Source organism: Astyanax mexicanus, chromosome 12 (genome assembly GCF_023375975.1).
Source record: "Astyanax mexicanus isolate ESR-SI-001 chromosome 12, AstMex3_surface, whole genome shotgun sequence".
NCBI lineage: Eukaryota > Metazoa > Chordata > Actinopteri > Characiformes > Acestrorhamphidae > Astyanax > Astyanax mexicanus.
The window spans coordinates 117,501-135,000 of record NC_064419.1 but is presented as its reverse complement, the minus strand read 5'-3'; the positions used below and the strand labels follow the sequence as shown (position 1 = coordinate 135,000).

Here is a 17,500-nt window from a genome sequence, read left to right as displayed (position 1 = left end):
TTTTGTGGGTTTTTTTGGGAGCAAATAAAGAATCTGAACTTTTTATTTAAACAAAGAGAAATCAAACAATCACACGAGAGATAGTTATCCTCTAAACCTGAAACATCAGCAGCCGTGTGAAATTACAGTAAACACTGCTTATATTAACTGGAGCAGTGATTTATTTTCTATTTACGATTTTCTACCTGCTGATCTACCCAGTTATTGAGTGCTGTGTTACGCTGTACACTCATGGCCGAAAGTGTTGGAACCCCTGGAATGTTTCCAGAAATTATTGCAGTTATCTCAGTTTAATATTAGTTTGCACCCTTTGGAAAAAATAACTGAAAACAGTCGATTCCTGTAAACGTCAACACGCTCCTCTCACCTCAAACACTTTAGACCACCGCATTTAATTTAATGTTTATATTTGTTTTTATTTTTTTTCTCTACATAGTAGATAAATAGTGAAGTGATCTATCAGATTATGAAAGAACACATAAGGAATCATGTTTGGGAGAAATGTTGTCTGTAGTTTATAGAATAAAACAACAATGTTCATTTTACTCAAACATAAACCTATAAATAGATAAATCAGAGAAACTGATTCAGATACTGAAGTGATCTCTTCATTTTTTCAGAGCTGTATATATATATATATATATATACGTATATATGTATATGTATGTGTGTGTATATACAGTATATATATATTTATATATAAAACAATAACAGCCCCTTGCAGTACCACTGTCTCCCACTGGGGGCTGCAGTGCACAGATTAACACTGTATTGAAGAAACAGACAGTGGGGCAGTGAAGGGGTTAAAGGAGGGGGGAGGTTAGTAATAATATCTAATATCCAGATCAGGAAAAAGAGATGCTTTATTCATTTAAATTGTTTATTTTAAATAGTTATAAATTGCAGGTCTGAATAAAGTGTGTATATGTGTGTGTGTGTGTGTGTGTGTGTGTGTACAGGTCAGCAGTTGATGTTAGCTGCTGGTCAGTCTCCTGTAGCTCCTCAGGCTGTGTTCTCCAGTTACGGCTTTACTGCTGCTGGATTCTCCTCTCCAGCCTACGGGTTTAACCTCCACCCCTGACTCTCCTCCACCTAAAGACCTGCTGAACCTCCATCTCCACTCCAGACCCACCGCCCGCCAGACCCACCGCCCGCCAGACACACCGCCCGCCAGACCCACCGCCCGCCAGACGGAGGCTCGGTCTCGCTCTCAGTCCAGCATGATGGAGACACTGAACCCAAACTAACAAACGAGCAAAAAGCAGCACTGAATCTCCCTCAGTTACATAATTCACTCTCTCTCTCTCTCTCTCTCTCTCTCTCACTCTCACACTCTCACTCACTCTCTCTCTCACTCTCACACTCTCTCTCTCTCTCTCTCTCACTCACTCTCTCTCTCTCTCTCTCACTCTCTCTCACTCTCACACTCTCTCTCTCTCACTCTCTCACTCTCTCACACTCTCTCTCTCTCTCTCTCACTCTCACACTCTCTCTCTCTCACTCACTCACTCTCTCACACTCTCTCTCTCTCACTCTCACACTCTCACTCTCTCTCTCTCTCTCTCTCTCACTCTCACACTCTCTCTCTCACTCACTCTCTCTCTCATTTTCTCTCTCTCTCTCTCTCACACACTCTCACTCTCTCTCTCTCTCTCTCACTCTCACACTCTCTCTCTCTCTCTCTCTCTCCCTCTCCACACTAACTCAGCATATCTAACAGCCTGTAATATTTAGATTGTTAGTTTTATAGAGATGAAACATCAGCAGGTTTAACTTCAACACCTCAGAATTTACAGCACTGGAGAAATCAGATAGACTACCTGAATGAAAACAGGCTGAACAGCAGACGACACTAGTGATCTGTAATTGTGTTCACTGTTCTCTTTTTGTTGTTCTTCTGCATTTTCTGACTTTTATTTTGAAGATTTGTGTTTAGTTTTAATTCTGCAGCAGTTCTGTATTTAATGTCTGAAGTTGCTCTGCGTTTTTGTTAATATATAATTTTACACTACTCTTCACTAGGTTTGTTTCACAGCTCTAGTTGTAATTAGTGAGATAAAAGTACTGAGTTCACGTTCACTCAGTGTTATTCTCCTGCTTCCACGTTTCAGTAAAGCTGATTTGTTTCAGCATCAGTTGTAAAAAGCGCTGTATAAATAAATTCGATTGATTTGATTGGACGATACAGCAGTGTGATGAAAGATTCCTGAAACTGGATCGTCCTGAACTGCAGGACTGTAGTATTGAATTCACCACAGGTACGACCTACAGGCCTCTCTGAGCACAACTACGGTCAGACCACAGATATCAATCAGACGTTCAGTTAGTTATATATCTGTCTAGAGCTGCACGATATATGGTTTAAGCATCGTCATGGCGATGTGCACATGCGCAATAATCACATTGCAGGATGTGTGATGTCACTTAAAGCATTTAAATTAAACACGTCATGTTTTATGTTTTGATTCTTGACACAAGAAGTAGATACACAGCGCTGTCTCTGTGTCTGTGTGAGTGACAGACTGCTGCTGCCTGAGAAGCGCGAGGGGGAGGGGAAGGAGTAAACAGGAAGTAACCGCATGGCCTCCATCCACATGGTAAACGTGTGGAAAGCTGTGCACCTCAGTCCAGCACAGTTTATCAGTGCAGATATTTCCAGTTACAGCTGAATTCACACTTTTAATTCCAGAAAAATAAACACTCTTATTCACCTTTTAAAAAGACATTTAAATGCTGATTAAAGAGCAGATTACTGTTGTTTTGCTGTTTTCCTCTGGGTTTGAGAGCTCAGCGCTGACTCAGCTCTTGATTGGTCTGGAGAAGAGGCAGCGCTCGGGTGTGGGCGGGGCTGCTGATGTCATGTACCCTGCATTGTTTAATATTGCAATATATATTGTCAAAAAAAAAAACATTAACAGTGTAAAATGTTTCCAGTATCGTTCAGCTCTATATCTGTATCTGTGATCGATCAGCTGAAATCTTCTCCTGCAGTTTCTGCTTCTGATGAGCTTCATTACAGCCTCTCACAATACTACTGCACCTCTCAGCTCTATAACATCCCATTCTGTCACATACAGTAAATATGAAGTAAGTTACTGAAGCCATAAGTGATATAATGTTTACAGTGTGATGATGCAGAAAAAACATTAATATTTTTTAGGAAAAGACAAAACCCAAAAACAGGAGGTCTGATAGCAGCTGTTTCTGGTTGCTAGGAGACGCAGGTGGGGCGGTGTCTCTGGAGCCTGTTAGGAGGAAAATGACTGTGTGTGTGTGTGTGTGTGTGAGAGAGTGTGAGTCATGCACACAGATGAAGAAATAAAGTTTACACTCACTAACTGCACGACTGTGTTCCGGGTTTTAATTTGTGTGTAAAATCTTCACTGATTATTTTTCTTATTTGTTCTCATAAACACACTGAAAACCATTAAATACCTACATAAACTATATTAGCTAATGTATTTCTTCATCTGACGTCAATTTAAGTGATCCTATTCTTAATCTACAGGGTTTAATATGATGTAATTCCACCCTTTACAGTTATAGCAGCTTCAACTCTTCTGTGAAGGCTTTCCACAAGGTTTAGGAGTGTGTTTATGGTGGAAATTCTTGACCATTCTTACAGAAGTGAAGAGCGTTTACGAGGTCAGACACTGATGTTGGATGAGAAGGTCTGTCTCTCAGTCTCGTCTCTAGTTCATAGTATAGGTGTTGTATCAGGTTGAGATCGTCTCTCTCTATTTCTTTCTCCAGCTGGTTTTATCTGCTTCACTGCCCATTACCTCTCTCTCCTGTCTGTCTCTCTGTCTGTATGTCTTTCTTTCTACTGTTTTCTCTTTTCCTCTCTCCCTTCATAAATTGTATTTGTCTCACTGTTATTCTGTCTCTCTCTCCTGAAATGACATCATCATCTCAAATACTGAATATTAATGTGTTTAAAGTGTTTAGTTACTGAGCTCGTCTGTATCACCAGACGCACCGCAGTTTATTAGCTTTAATATATTATACAGCCTGAATTACGAGTAACTGCGAGATTTAGAGGGTTTTTTTAATTGATGGAAAAATATTGACAAAAATAATAAATAGATAGAAAGATGCTTTATTGATCCCAGAGGGGAAATTCTAGATTTCTTTAAAACTGGAGAAACTTTTTGTGTTTTCACAGCTGATCTTCATCACCTCTCTCTCTCTCTCTCTCTCTCTCTCTCTCTCTCACTCCTCTCCCACATGAACAGTCTGTCTGTACTCCTGTGTGTGTTGTGAAAGGTGTGTGTGTGTGTTGTGAAAGGTGTGTGTGTGTGTTGTGAAAGTTGTGTGTGTGTGTGTTGTGAAAGGTGTGTGTGTGTGTTGTGAAAGGTGTGTGTGTGTGTTGTGAAAGTTGTGTGTGTGTGTGTTGTGAAAGGTGTGTGTGTGTGTGTTGTGAAAGGTGTGTGTGTGTGTTGTGAAAGGTGTGTGTGTGTGTTGTGAAAGGTGTGTGTGTGTGTTGTGAAAGTTGTGTGTGTGTGTGTTGTGAAAGGTGTGTGTGTGTGTTGTGAAAGGTGTGTGTGTGTGTTGTGAAAGTTGTGTGTGTGTGTGTTGTGAAAGGTGTGTGTGTGTGTGTTGTGAAAGGTGTGTGTGTGTGTTGTGAAAGGTGTGTGTGTGTGTGTTGTGAAAGGTGTGTGAGAGACAGGGGTCAGAGTGTGATCAGTGTTTGATGGTTTATTTGGTGAAATCAGCTGATCATTAATCTCACTACATGCTCTCCTGAGATCTGATTGGAAAGTTCAGCTCTGCTTCCTGTTGAGGCAGTTTAACATCCTGCTCACACCTGTTTTACAGGTAACACAGCAGTAAACTCCTCCCACAACTCAGCATAATAATGAAAGGAGTTCCCAGATGAAGCAAAGAATATATAATATTAAATTGCAGTTTTGTTACATATTTTAATGCTCCTGATGAAAAAACAGTCTTTATTCAACATTGTCTAATAAACTTTGATTAGTCTTGAAATTCTGACACTGAATCAACATTTATTTAAAGTTTTTAAATGTTTGGTCTGAGCTCTTCTACACTCATAATTAATGCTTTTAGAAAATTGCTCCTAATAATAATAATAATAATAATAATAATAATAATAATAATAATAATAATAATAATAATAATAATAATAATAATAGAAAACAAACAAGATATACATATTTAATGTTATTTTATATACATATTTAAAGTTTAATACAAACAATATGTATAAAACCATAAGATGAAATCAACCTTAAATCAAAAAGCACCAATAAATCAGTTCAGATGTTGGAGATCGGTGCTGAGTCTGTGGGTTATACAGACCTGTATAAAATACTACAGACTCAGATTAGAGTAACAGTAAAAGAGCTCTATCAAAAATGTGACTGAAAGTAGAAGTGTCTTTCAGCTTCATAATTAGGTAGAAGTACTAAATTTTAACACTTTTGTACCCATGTGTAAGTAGTGAAGTACTGAGAGTAAAAGTACAGTAGTGTGTAATTGAAGTATTTATTACAGAAAACAGTGTAAATTCAGCAGAGCTAAAGGCAGAACGGGAGCAGCGAGATCTTCTTATAAGATCAGATTAATCTCTTTATTCAGTCGATGAAGCAGAAAAGGTGTGAAAACTCCATTCATTACTCTGCAGGTAAAAGTATAGTAACTAGTGTTTAATAAAATACTTCTTTAGAAGTTGAAGATTAAACTCAAGCTTTTTACTCTTTAAGTAAAAGTCTAAACGTACTGGATTCAAAACTACTTAAAGTATAAAAGTAAAATAAATAAGACAGAAACAGTAAACTGACAGGGATGATCACATTATAATTCCAATCTAACAGGAATAAGAGGAATGTGCTGCATGATAGAAGCAAAAAATTAAGCAACAGAATACTTCTTTACTTCTTTCTTTTTTATTATTGATTTATTTTAATATTTTATTGCTAAAATCTTTTATAATCTTACCTTGTTTATTTTACTTTTTTGCCCTGTTTGTAGTTTTAGTTTTTTTTTTATTATTTCTCTTAGTTTGAAGGTGGAGTGAGTGGTGAAATAATTCAGTAATAGTGAAACACTGGAGGGTGTGAACAGAAATCACCAGAGCACGGGAAGGGCGGCGGCGGGGGGCGGGGCCGAGGCGCTTTAGCCAACAGGTGATTGGCTCAGTCGTTCTCGCCTCTTCACAGTTCGATGGTCGGCCGCGCGCTCAGTGGGCGGAGCCTCGGGCTGAGTAAAGAGAGAGAAGGTGAAGCTCCGCAGGGCTCAGAGTGTCCCTGTCCCGGAGTCTGTCCCGGTGTCTGTCCGGTGTCTCTCCGGTGTCTCTCGGTGTCTCGGGCGGTGGAGCAGCATGTCGGAGCCGGTCTCTCCCCGCGGTTTAGCGGCAGCGGCTCCCGCAGGAAAAGCGAAACTTACCCACCCCGGAAAAGCGATTCTAGCCGGTGAGTTTCTCTCTTCACAAGTTTTACTTTTATTAAAAAACATTTACTTATTCTAAAAACTGCTGAAATACCCGGATTCTGATTCAGTTTAATTACTGACTTGGAGTTTAAATAGATGGATGAATAAATAAATTGATGGATGGATGGATGGATGGATGAATAAATGAATGAACCCTTTCAGTAAACTTCACTCACTGACCTCTTTCAGAAAAATACAGAATGGGTGCGTCCCATTTCCACACTGCTCACTACTGCTGTAGAGTGTACACTACTGTAGTAAAGTAAAGTGTTAAACAAACCAAAATACTCTGTGAAATACTTTTAGGGGTGGTCCTGATGAGTGCCAGTTTCATCATCACAATGTTTTTGATGGTCTTTTCAGAGACTGAACTTAAGGATACATGAGGTTATTATGTTTCCTGCCTCCCATACACTGAACCAGCTCACCCACATTACCCATCATTCCTCCAGTTTCACCATTATTATCACCAGAAGGAGATTTTCCAGTCTTTAAACCAGTTTTATCTGCATTATTTTCTGAGGAACTGATCTACAATGCAAATATCCAGGTTTACAACACCCTTTAATGAATTCATTCATTCAGACCCCATCCCTGATTACTGATTACTGAGGAGCAAATGCACACACACAGCTTGTCTAGACCTGCTAAACTCTGTGGGACAAATAAACTCAAACCTGTTAAAAATGTTTGGCTAGTAGAATGTTTTCTGGATGTTACATTTAACATTCTTATAATGTTCATTCTGTCAAGTTTCTGGATGTTCTTAGAACATTTTTATGTAACATTTTTCGTCGCTGCAACGTCACTTGTGTCAACGTTTTCATTTTTAGTTTTGAGAATGTTACTTTTAATATTTTCATAATGTTAGTGATGTTCGTCCAGCTGGAAACGTTCTAACAATGTTGGGATGCAAATCATTATTATGACCACATTTTATGGATGTTCCTGAAACATTATTTCTGTAACCCTCTTCAAACTCACTCACAAGATAATACCTCACAGTGTATAAATGTGTGGGCGTTTCCAAGACATCACTTCCTGACAAATTTACACACCTTTATCCAATGACTTTTGGCATGTCAGTGTTTTTAGTTATAGTCTAAAGTTGGATCAAATCTGTGATGAAAAGGACAAATTTTACTGTTTATTTATTATTTGATCTGATGAGTTTAAATTAGATGAGCTGCTTCTTCTGAACCTGAGAGACGAAACAGGTTTCAGATGAGAAATATAATTAGGGGTTCGAGCACGTAGTGCTAGAAACCCTATTGTAATTGTTCTGATTATTATTATTATTATTATTATTATTATTATAGTTCTTATTCTTTTTCTGCCATAGAAGTGATTGGGCAGAAGAAACCGTAAGGCCTACAGGGCTGAGACTTGGTCATATGGTAGTACTTCTCACCGCTACTCAGATTCAAAAGATGAGCCCTATCGGCCTCAAGGGGGCGCTATGGCGAAGGTCAACGCGTTTGGCCTCGTTACTCCTAAGCTCTGATAGCTAGAGCAAAAATTCTTGCATTATATGATTCCTTGGTTAATGGCAAATCAAAAAGGTCAATAGAACCACTAAGCTCCGCCCACTTAGATTTTTTGCTATTTAGCATAATATGCAAAACCTACTTTTGAGAACTTGTCCTAGGGTCATTGACCAATCCTGTCATATTTGGTGTCAAACAACTCAGCAGAGTCCCAACCTCAATAATTATCGAAAAAATTGAGAAATTTTTAAACAATATGGCCGCCATATGCAAATTAATCTTACCGTGGCACACCCAAATTTACTCTAACAGCTGTAACTTTTGAATGCTTAAACCTACACTAATGCCACTTTACAACTTTGATGCCAACATGATTCTGAGGTAGCCCGTCAATCTGTGTAGACATACGCCCCCAGGGGGCGGAGCCAAAGCTAAAAATCTGTTTCTCAGGAACCGTACAAGCTACGAAGCTCTCCTTTGGCATGTATCATCTATGGCCTATGTCCTAATGTTTTACAGAAGGAAAATTTGATATGCAAATTTTTGCGATCGTTATTAGCCAATCAGATTCCAGCAAGCTTTTGACAGGCTAAACAATGACCAATCAGGACGATACTTATACCCTACATGTATCTCAGGGCCTTCTATCATCCATTAAAATATGGCGTTGATTGGCCTCAAGGGGGCGCTATAGCAGAAAATCAGTTATATCTAAAGGTACAAGTGGCCTAGGCTTGTTATTCTTTTTTAGTTGTATACTTTGCTGTAGCCTTTACAACTTTGTAATTACATATTTTTACCAAAAATGCAAAGATTTTCATCAGTGGCCAAAAGAGTAAAAATTGCTCTTTTCGAACTTGTCTTTAAGTCCTTAATCAATCAAAACAAATTTGGTCTTGATGCAATCTTGAGACCCTGTAGGTAAATAATTATCGAAAAAATCTTGACATTTTAACTATTTGAGGCCCATAAACCTTGATCAAACATGTACGTGAAAGCCTTTTCAGAGTTATTTGGCCAAAACTCTGTCAAAGTTTAAAACATGCCAAAACTGTTGAAGCTACTAATTAACAATGACATTTCAAGCACATGTGCCAAGTATGAGCCAAATAAGTCTTCAGTAGGCTCTACAGTGAAAAAAAACTATTTTCAATTTATTCTATTTATCGCTATTTTCCAACCTAAATGGACAGAAGACAGGAACCTTTCACCCTATCAACACACAAATTTATACACATATATAGACTGATAATCTGATCTTGATTCCAAATTTTCAGCCAAATCGGACATGTTTTGCCTCTACAACGGCTGGAAAACTACAGCGATTTTGTAGGCCTCAAGCCTGTATTATCGCTTTTTTCAAATCTAAATGGACAGAAGTCAGGAACCTTTGACCCTATTGACACAGAAATTGACATACATATATAGACTGAAATTGTGATCTTGATTGCAAATTTTGAGCCAAATCAGATATTTTTTGCCTCTAATATGGCCAAAGAGCAACAGCCATTTTGTAGGCCATAAGCCTGTATTATCACTTTTTTCAAACCTAAATGGTCAGAAGTCAGGAACCTTTGACCCTATCAACACACAAATTTACACACATATATATACAGACCACTTGATCATGAATACCAATTTGGAGCCCAATCGGACTTTTCTTCTCTTTTTAATAAATAGAAACACACTGATAGGGAATGTTCTGTCTTACTTATAGAGTGATAGATTTCCAGCAGGTTATATGTGGTCTCTTGCTGCGCTCTGGTGGTCATTTGGTGAAACAGCTACAGGTGAATTATTCTAAATTAAAGCTCTGCTGAACTTATTCAATCTTGCTTGTCTTGCTTAATTGAACATATTTATCCTTCTTGTTCATGATGGTCAGCCACCTGGGTCATTCTTGTTTATGCTCCACCCACTTTATTTTCTTTTAAATTTGCATAATATGCAAAACCTGCTTTTGAGATCTTGTCCTTGGATCCTTGACCAATCATGACATGTTTGGTGTCAAACAGTTCAGCAGAGCTTACTCCTTAATAATTATTAAAAAAATCTTTACATTTATAAACAATATGGCCGCCATATGCAAATGAGTTCTACCATGGTGCAGTAAAATGTCTTTAACACTTATAACTTTTGAATGCTTAACCTGACACTAATACCACTTCAGTCCTTTGATTATTACATGATTCTCAGATACCCTGTCAGTTTAAGTAGACATACACCCCCAGGGGGCGGGGCCAATGCTCGATAGCTGTTTCTCTAGAACCATACAAGCTATCAAGGTCATCCTAGCCAATTATCATCTATGGCCCATGCACTAATGGTACACCAAATGAAAATTTGATATGGACACTTTTGTGGTCACTATTAGCCAATCACATTCCAGCAAGCTTTTAACAGGCGGAATGTTAATCAGGTCAAAACTTATATACTTTATACGGGTTATTTATATGCCCTTTTTATGCCTTGTGTTTTTTCAATTTAAGAACTGAATTTGTTTCACCAAATGCCCACTAGAGTGCAGTAAGACACCACATAAAACCTGATGAACACTACAGCTCAATTTGTCAATGCTTTTCAACTAGTTTACTCACACCACTCATCTAGCATTGCCATTATGGTCTTTATGGTCACGCTGGTCACCCAGCTTGGTTATGCTGGCCATCCAGCTTGGTCATGCTGGCCATTCACATTGGTCATTATGGTCCTGCTGGTCATTCAGCTTTGTCCTCATAGTAATAGTGGTCTTCCAGCTTGGTCATACTGGCCAACCACCTTTGCCATGCTGGTCATCCAGTTTGGTCATTATGGTCTTCCAGCTTGGTCAATATGGTCAACAAGTTTGTCATCCAGATTAGTCATGCTGGGAATCTAGCTTGGTCTTCACGGTCATGCTGGTCATCCTCATCCAGTTTGGCGATGCCAGTCAACCGGCAACATGTTTTAAGCCTAACTGGCCTCCAGGGGCCTCTTTGCCTGTAACGCTCGAACCCCGTAAATCGCCGCTTGCGGCTATATTTATAAATATAATTCATTTCTCTCTCTCTCTCTCTCTCTCTCTCTCTCTCTCTCTCTCTCTCTCTCTCTCTCTCTGTCTCTCTCTCTCTCTCTCTCTCTGTCTCTCTCTCTCTCTCTCTCTGTCTCTCTCTGTCTCTCTCTCTCTCTCTCTCTCTCTCTGTCTCTCTCTCTCTCTCTCTCTCTCTGTCTCTCTCTGTCTCTCTCTCTCTCTCTCTCTCTCTCTGTGTGTTATGTGTTACGGGCGGTTAGCTGCAGGCTGGTGAAATTGGTGAGCTGTAGTAATGGCAGGTTTTAATGTCTGAGATGTTTGGTCTCATTATCTCTCCTCCTCCCTCTATAAAAACACACAGCTGTGTTTAAATGATGGTGTTTTTCTAAATTGGAAATGTCACAGTGTTTTTCTCTGGCTGTGTTTAGTATATATGGGATATAAAGGGCAGAATCTATTTCAGGAATATTCGGGCAAATAGATCTCGTTCTTTAATCACGGCTCTTCTGTCTCCGGCTACAGATCGAGACCCGGCGCTGCAGTCAGATATGATGTGGTCATCGTGATCTGCTGAGTGCATTTATATAATGATTTTATAACGGTGACTCTGCATTATACTGATATCTCACAAACATCACACACTTATAGAAACATCTGATCAAATAACATGAATAATAAAGAACATTTTCTAAAGAAAATACCCTTAAATATTGTAATATCATTCTAAGGCCACAAACTCTTACTGCACACTGTGGACAGTCCTGTATTTCCAGCTTTATATTTATATTAGTATAAATCAGTCATGTGCTCTTCAGGTGGCCACACTATAATTTTTAATCTGGAAAAATGGCCAGTTTTATCCAGGCTGATTTTGATGATTTGATTGGATGATTTCATGTTTCTGGTGTTGATTTACATTAAGCCCCTTCTGCTGTTTTTATTCATATGAATCTGTGTGTGTGTGTGTATAGGATGTGTGTGTGTAGGGTGTGTGTGTGTGTGTGTGTGTGTGTCTGAGAGAGAGAGACAGGGACAGACAGACAGGCTCCTAATCAGTGAATGAAGGCTCCAGCTAGACTAACCGGCTGTACTGCAGGATCTGCAGCCCCACAGGAGAGACCAATCAGAGCGGCTCATTATAAAATACCTGATAAAAACTACAGGAAACAGAATGTGTTTCTTCTTTCTTTAATTTGTGTAAATTATTATATTTTGATAAACATTATTATTATTATTCAGTCTGACTCCTCCCTCTGTTCCTCACAGTGGAAAAAATGCTGTATTTAAATATACTGTTAAACACAGTGAGAACAGAGACATTTCACACACAGTGCTGCACCAAATCCAATATAACAGTAATCATACGGCGGGTCAGTGTTCTTCAAAGCCCTCAGGAATATAAATTAATACTCTGGTGAGCAAACAGTACATATATAGAAATATTTAAAGTTTACCCAGGATTACTCAGCATGCTCTGCAGCGTTTCTGAGAAAAATGTGGACAGATGAGACAGAAGTGCATCTGTGAAGCATGGTGGAGGGAGCATCATGGCCAGGGTCTGTTTTGCTAGTCCCAAATCACAAATACGCAAGAGAACCCAGAGGACTATTTTGTCCTGTGAGTGTGTGTGTGTGTGTGTGTGTGTGTGTGTGTGTGGTCAGTATGTAGGGTAAGTGGTGTGTGTGTTTATTTAGCTGCAGGTAGATCTCTCTAATGGAGCTCTGCTACTCTACTGCTACTCACCCTACTGCTATTACATTTACTCTCACTAAACACACACACACACTAACACACACTCGCACACACACACAGACTTATAATAGTGTGCCCTAAATGTGTAGGTGGTTACTCATTCATTCCTTTCAGTCTCTCTCTCTCTCTCTCTCTCTCTCTCTTTTTTGCTGGAAGGCAGCAATTAAGTTCAGTGAGAGCTTGTCTCCTCTAGGAAGCCGAGGTCTCGTCACTAAGAGGCCCAGCTTTCACACACACACACACACACACACACACACACACTAGTGATGGGAATCACAGGGCATCTCGTGATCCTGTGATTCTGTGATACTGAATATATCACATCACACTATATTTCACAGTATCTGTTTCTGAAGAGAATAAAATAATCCTAAATAAATAAAAAACAGCAATTATAGATTTATTAGTTCAGTTTCACACAAATGAACAACTAAAATTCTTCACCACATGTTTATTAACCCTGTTAATTTTATCATAGCGCCACCATGTGGAGTAATGCAGCAATACATAATGAAGTTAAATGGGGAATTGGAGTTGATGAACAGGAAAAACTCTACAACTAAACTAAAGGGTTAAAATATCAGAATCATAAACACACCCAGTCCTGATCTTCAGCTCCAGAGCAGCAGGTTTAATCTCATGAGTTATAATAATAATAATAATCTGATTAATTTAGAGACGTTTTATATTAATTCACTCTGTGATTCTGAAGCCTTTAATCAGCTGCTATAAAAACTGAAATGTTTTATAAGAGAAGAACTCAAACCAACATCAGATGAGGAGATTTAAATACTACAGCTCTGATTGGTCAGCACAGATTTCAATCAGTCTGGAGCCCCGCCCCTGAGAGGAGGTCTCTGCTGGAGGCGGTTCAGAAGATCAAACATGATATTAATAGAAGTTTTAATGTTTCCTTCCTGAGAAAGATGAAAGGAATTATTCATCTGTTGCCTGAATCCAAGTGTTTTTACTGTTCAGAGCAGAAACTCCAGAAATAACAGCCTCTAAACCTCACCCTGCTATTACACCCTGCTATTACACCCTGCTATTACACCCTGCTATTACACCCTGCTATTACACCCTGCTATTACACCCTGCTATTACACCCTGCTATTACACCCTGCTATTACACCCTGCTATTACACTCTATTCTGCTCCCAGTTTAACCCTTGTGGTTTTTATAAGACAGAAATAAATGTAATTTACTTTACAAGAAAAGAAAATATTCTGACTTTCCTACCAGAGCTGTTTTTTTACTAAAGCGAAACATTCAGACAGAAAAAATCAGCTAAAACTCACTGTACACATGTGTAGTGAGACAGTAGTGAGGTAGTGAGACAGTAGTGAGGTAGTGAGACAGTAGTGAGGTGGTGAGACAGTAGTGAGGTAGTGAGACAGTAGTAAGGTAGTGAGACAGTAGTGAGGTGGTGAGACAGTAGTGAGGTAGTGAGAGAGTAGTGAGGTGGTGAGACAGTAGTGAGGTAGTGAGACAGTAGTGAGGTGGTGAGACAGTAGTGAGGTAGTGAGACAGTAGTAAGGTAGTGAGACAGTAGTGAGGTGGTGAGACAGTAGTGAGGTGGTGAAACAGTAGTGAGGTAAGGAGACAGTAGTGAGGTAGTGAGACAGTAGTGAGGTGGTGAGACAGTAGTGAGGTGGTGAGACAGTAGTGAGGTAGTGAGAGAGTAGTGAGGTGGTGAAACAGTAGTGAGGTAGTGAGACAGTAGTGAGGTAGTGAGACAGTAGTGAGGTAGTGAGACAGTAGTGAGGTGGTGAGACAGTAGTGAGGTGGTGAGACAGTAGTGAGGTAGTGAGAAAGTAGTAAGGTAGTGAGACAGTAGTGAGGTGGTGAGACAGTAGTGAGGTGGTGAGACAGTAGTGAGGTAGTGAGACAGTAGTGAGGTGGTGAGACAGTAGTGAGGTGGTGAGACAGTAGTGAGGTAGTGAGACAGTAGTGAGGTAGTGAGACAGTAGAGACAGTAGTGAGGTAGTGAGACAGTAGTAAGGTAGTGAGACAGTAGTGAGGTGGTGAGACAGTAGTAAGGTAGTGAGACAGTAGTAAGGTAGTGAGACAGTAGTGAGGTAGTGAGACAGTAGTGAGGTAGTGAGACAGTAGTGAGGTGGTGAGACAGTAGTGAGGTGGTGAGACAGTAGTGAGGTAGTGAGACAGTAGTGAGGTAGTGAGACAGTAGTGAGGTGGTGAGACAGTAGTGAGGTGGTGAGACAGTAGTGAGGTAGTGAGACAGTAGTGAGGTGGTGAGACAGTAGTGAGGTGGTGAGACAGTAGTGAGGTAGTGAGACAGTAGTGAGGTGGTGAGACAGTAGTGAGGTGGTGAGACAGTAGTGAGGTAGTGAGACAGTAGTAAGGTAGTGAGACAGTAGTGAGGTGGTGAGACAGTAGTGAGGTAGTGAGACAGTAGTAAGGTAGTGAGACAGTAGTAAGGTAGTGAGACAGTAGTGAGGTGGTGAGACAGTAGTGAGGTAGTGAGACAGTAGTGAGGTGGTGAGACAGTAGTGAGGTGGTGAGACAGTAGTGAGGTGGTGAGACAGTAGTGAGGTGGTGAGACAGGCTTGTCAGGGAGTTTAGGGCTGATTTATAGATGTGGTGAAGTAAATGGGCCAGAAGGCATTTTCCTGTACAACACAGTGTGATAGATTGGACACTTAGGATGTGTGTGTGAGTGTGTGTATGTGTATAGTGTGTGTGTGTGTGTATAGTGTGTGTGTGTGTGTGTATAGTGTGTGTGTGTGTATGTGTATAGTGTGTGTGTGTGTGTGTATAGTGTGTGTGTGTGTATGTGTATAGTGTGTGTGTGTGTGTGTGTGTATAGTGTGTGTGTGTGTGTGTGTGTGTGTGTATAGTGTGTGTGTGTGTGTGTGTATAGTGTGTGTGTGTGTGTGTGTATAGTGTGTGTGTGTGTATGTGTATAGTGTGTGTGTGTGTGTGTGTGTGTATAGTGTGTGTGTGTGTGTGTGTGTGTGTGTATAGTGTGTGTGTGTGTATGTGTATAGTGTGTGTGTGTGTGTATAGTGTGTGTGTGTGTGTGTGTGTGTATAGTGTGTGTGTGTGTGTGTGTGTGTGTGTATAATGTGTGTGTGTGTATAGTGTGTGTGTGTGTGTGTTAAGATTTATCTAGCGCTGGTAGATTGTGTTTTTTCTCTAAGCGAGTGTGAGGATCTGAAAATAAAGAATAAACTACAGCAGATTAATAGACGCAGCTGGACTGAAGGATATTTATAAACTTCATTTACATCATATTTATCTCGTGTTAAACACTTAAAAACACTATTTTAATCATTTTAAACACTGATTTATATTGAGTTTAAACTGCAGTTCATTCAGTTAAACTAATAATGCTCTCTGTCATTTTCTGTATAAGAGCTCTTTTCATTCATTCATTTTTATTTTATTTGTATTTTTTAAATGAATTTTATATGATGATTTTTTATATTATCGTTATCTTTGTTGGTGCTTAAGCTCACATCATCCTGCTGAACTATAGGGATGCACGAGAATATTGGAATTATATGGTTGTTGGCTGAGAGTTTCCTGTTGGTGAAGCTTAATCAAATTCATGTCTGTGTTTTTTTTTGTCTGTTTGATTTTGCAGGACATTGTTGACGTGGTTTATAAAATTACAGCATAATAAAGGAGACATTTATACAGATACTTATAGATCTGAGTGTATTTACAGAAATATTCTCTCTTTTAAACTGAAAGATCAAAAGCTTTTATATTTACAGTTTAAACAGGAAGTGATAAGCAGGGCATATCTATAGAACCCCTGTTATTGTATAGAAGTGCTGTATTAGTGCGTGCGTGTGTGTGTGCGTGATGGTGAGTGGTGGTGGTGAGCTGTTCACTCTTATTAGCTGTATAGTAGTCAATCAGCCAAGACATGTGCATTACCTTATCTATAGACCACAATTTAAACTCTTATTAAAGAAGATAATCAAAGTGTTTTTAGAATAACTCCACTGAAAACACTTTTAATAGTATTTATTCATCATGTTTGTTTTGAGTAATAATACTGTATGGATTTTATTTAATGGGAGGATATATGTAGGAGAATTTGATTGTATAAAGATCAGAGATTAGAGTTCTATAAAAATCATAGAATATATCTAATATCTAATTCTCCTGTATTTAAGCTGTGTGTGTTTAGTGATATTACTGTAGTAATTCTGAGTAATGAGAAAAAAAACTGCAGAAATGTAAATTCAGTTTAGTATGAATCAGAATTTGGAGTCCTATAAAACCAGAAAATCAAATGGCAGAATTAAATCTTTAAAGAACTCATTCCAAACTATTAATACTGTAAATGTGGAGTGATTTTACTGAAGCGTTAGGAGTGATGGAGTGATGGAGTGATGGAGGTTAAACTCAGGAAAAAGGAGGGCTGGAGGCAAAACAAAACATTTGTGTTCAGGGTGTTTAAATCTCTGGAAACAGTGACATGGTGATTTCCAGACTGTAGTATAATGTGAGAGTTTATCAGTTCTGATGGTGTCTGTTGTTCTGTCTGTAACTCTGTCTGTTGTTCTGTCTGTAACTCTGTCTGTTGTTCTGTCTGTAACTCTGTCTGTTGTTCTGTCTGTAACTCTGTCTGTTGTTCTGTCTGTAGGTGGAATTGCAGGTGGGATTGAAATCTGCATCACGTTCCCAACTGAATACGTAAAAACTCAACTTCAACTCGACGAAAAAGCGAATCCTCCACGCTACAGAGGAATCAGTGAGTACACACACACACACACACACACACACACACACACACACACACACACACACGCCGGTGTGAGG

General features: G+C 39.3%; 2 protein-coding genes across 4 annotated transcripts in view; both read left to right on the top strand.

Moving 5' to 3' along the window:
- The window catches only part of cltcl1 (clathrin, heavy chain-like 1), a 34,171-nt gene extending 30,828 nt beyond the window's left edge, over positions 1 to 3,343 (top strand). For all 3 annotated transcript variants that reach the window (XM_049486239.1, XM_049486238.1, XM_049486237.1), the window contains one exon: positions 960 to 3,343. In XM_049486239.1, coding sequence (XP_049342196.1) covers positions 960 to 1,081 — 122 coding nt within the window. In that variant the 3' untranslated portion in view covers positions 1,082 to 3,343. The remainder of the gene's footprint in view (positions 1 to 959) is intronic.
- Positions 3,344 to 6,217: 2,874 nt separating this feature from the next.
- Positions 6,218 to 17,500, top strand: part of si:dkey-178e17.1 (tricarboxylate transport protein B, mitochondrial) — a 23,428-nt gene continuing 12,145 nt past the window's right edge. The window contains exons 1-2 of the mRNA XM_022670535.2: positions 6,218 to 6,434; positions 17,325 to 17,432. Of these exons, the coding sequence (XP_022526256.1) occupies positions 6,344 to 6,434; positions 17,325 to 17,432 (199 nt within the window). The 5' untranslated portion in view covers positions 6,218 to 6,343. The remainder of the gene's footprint in view (positions 6,435 to 17,324; positions 17,433 to 17,500) is intronic.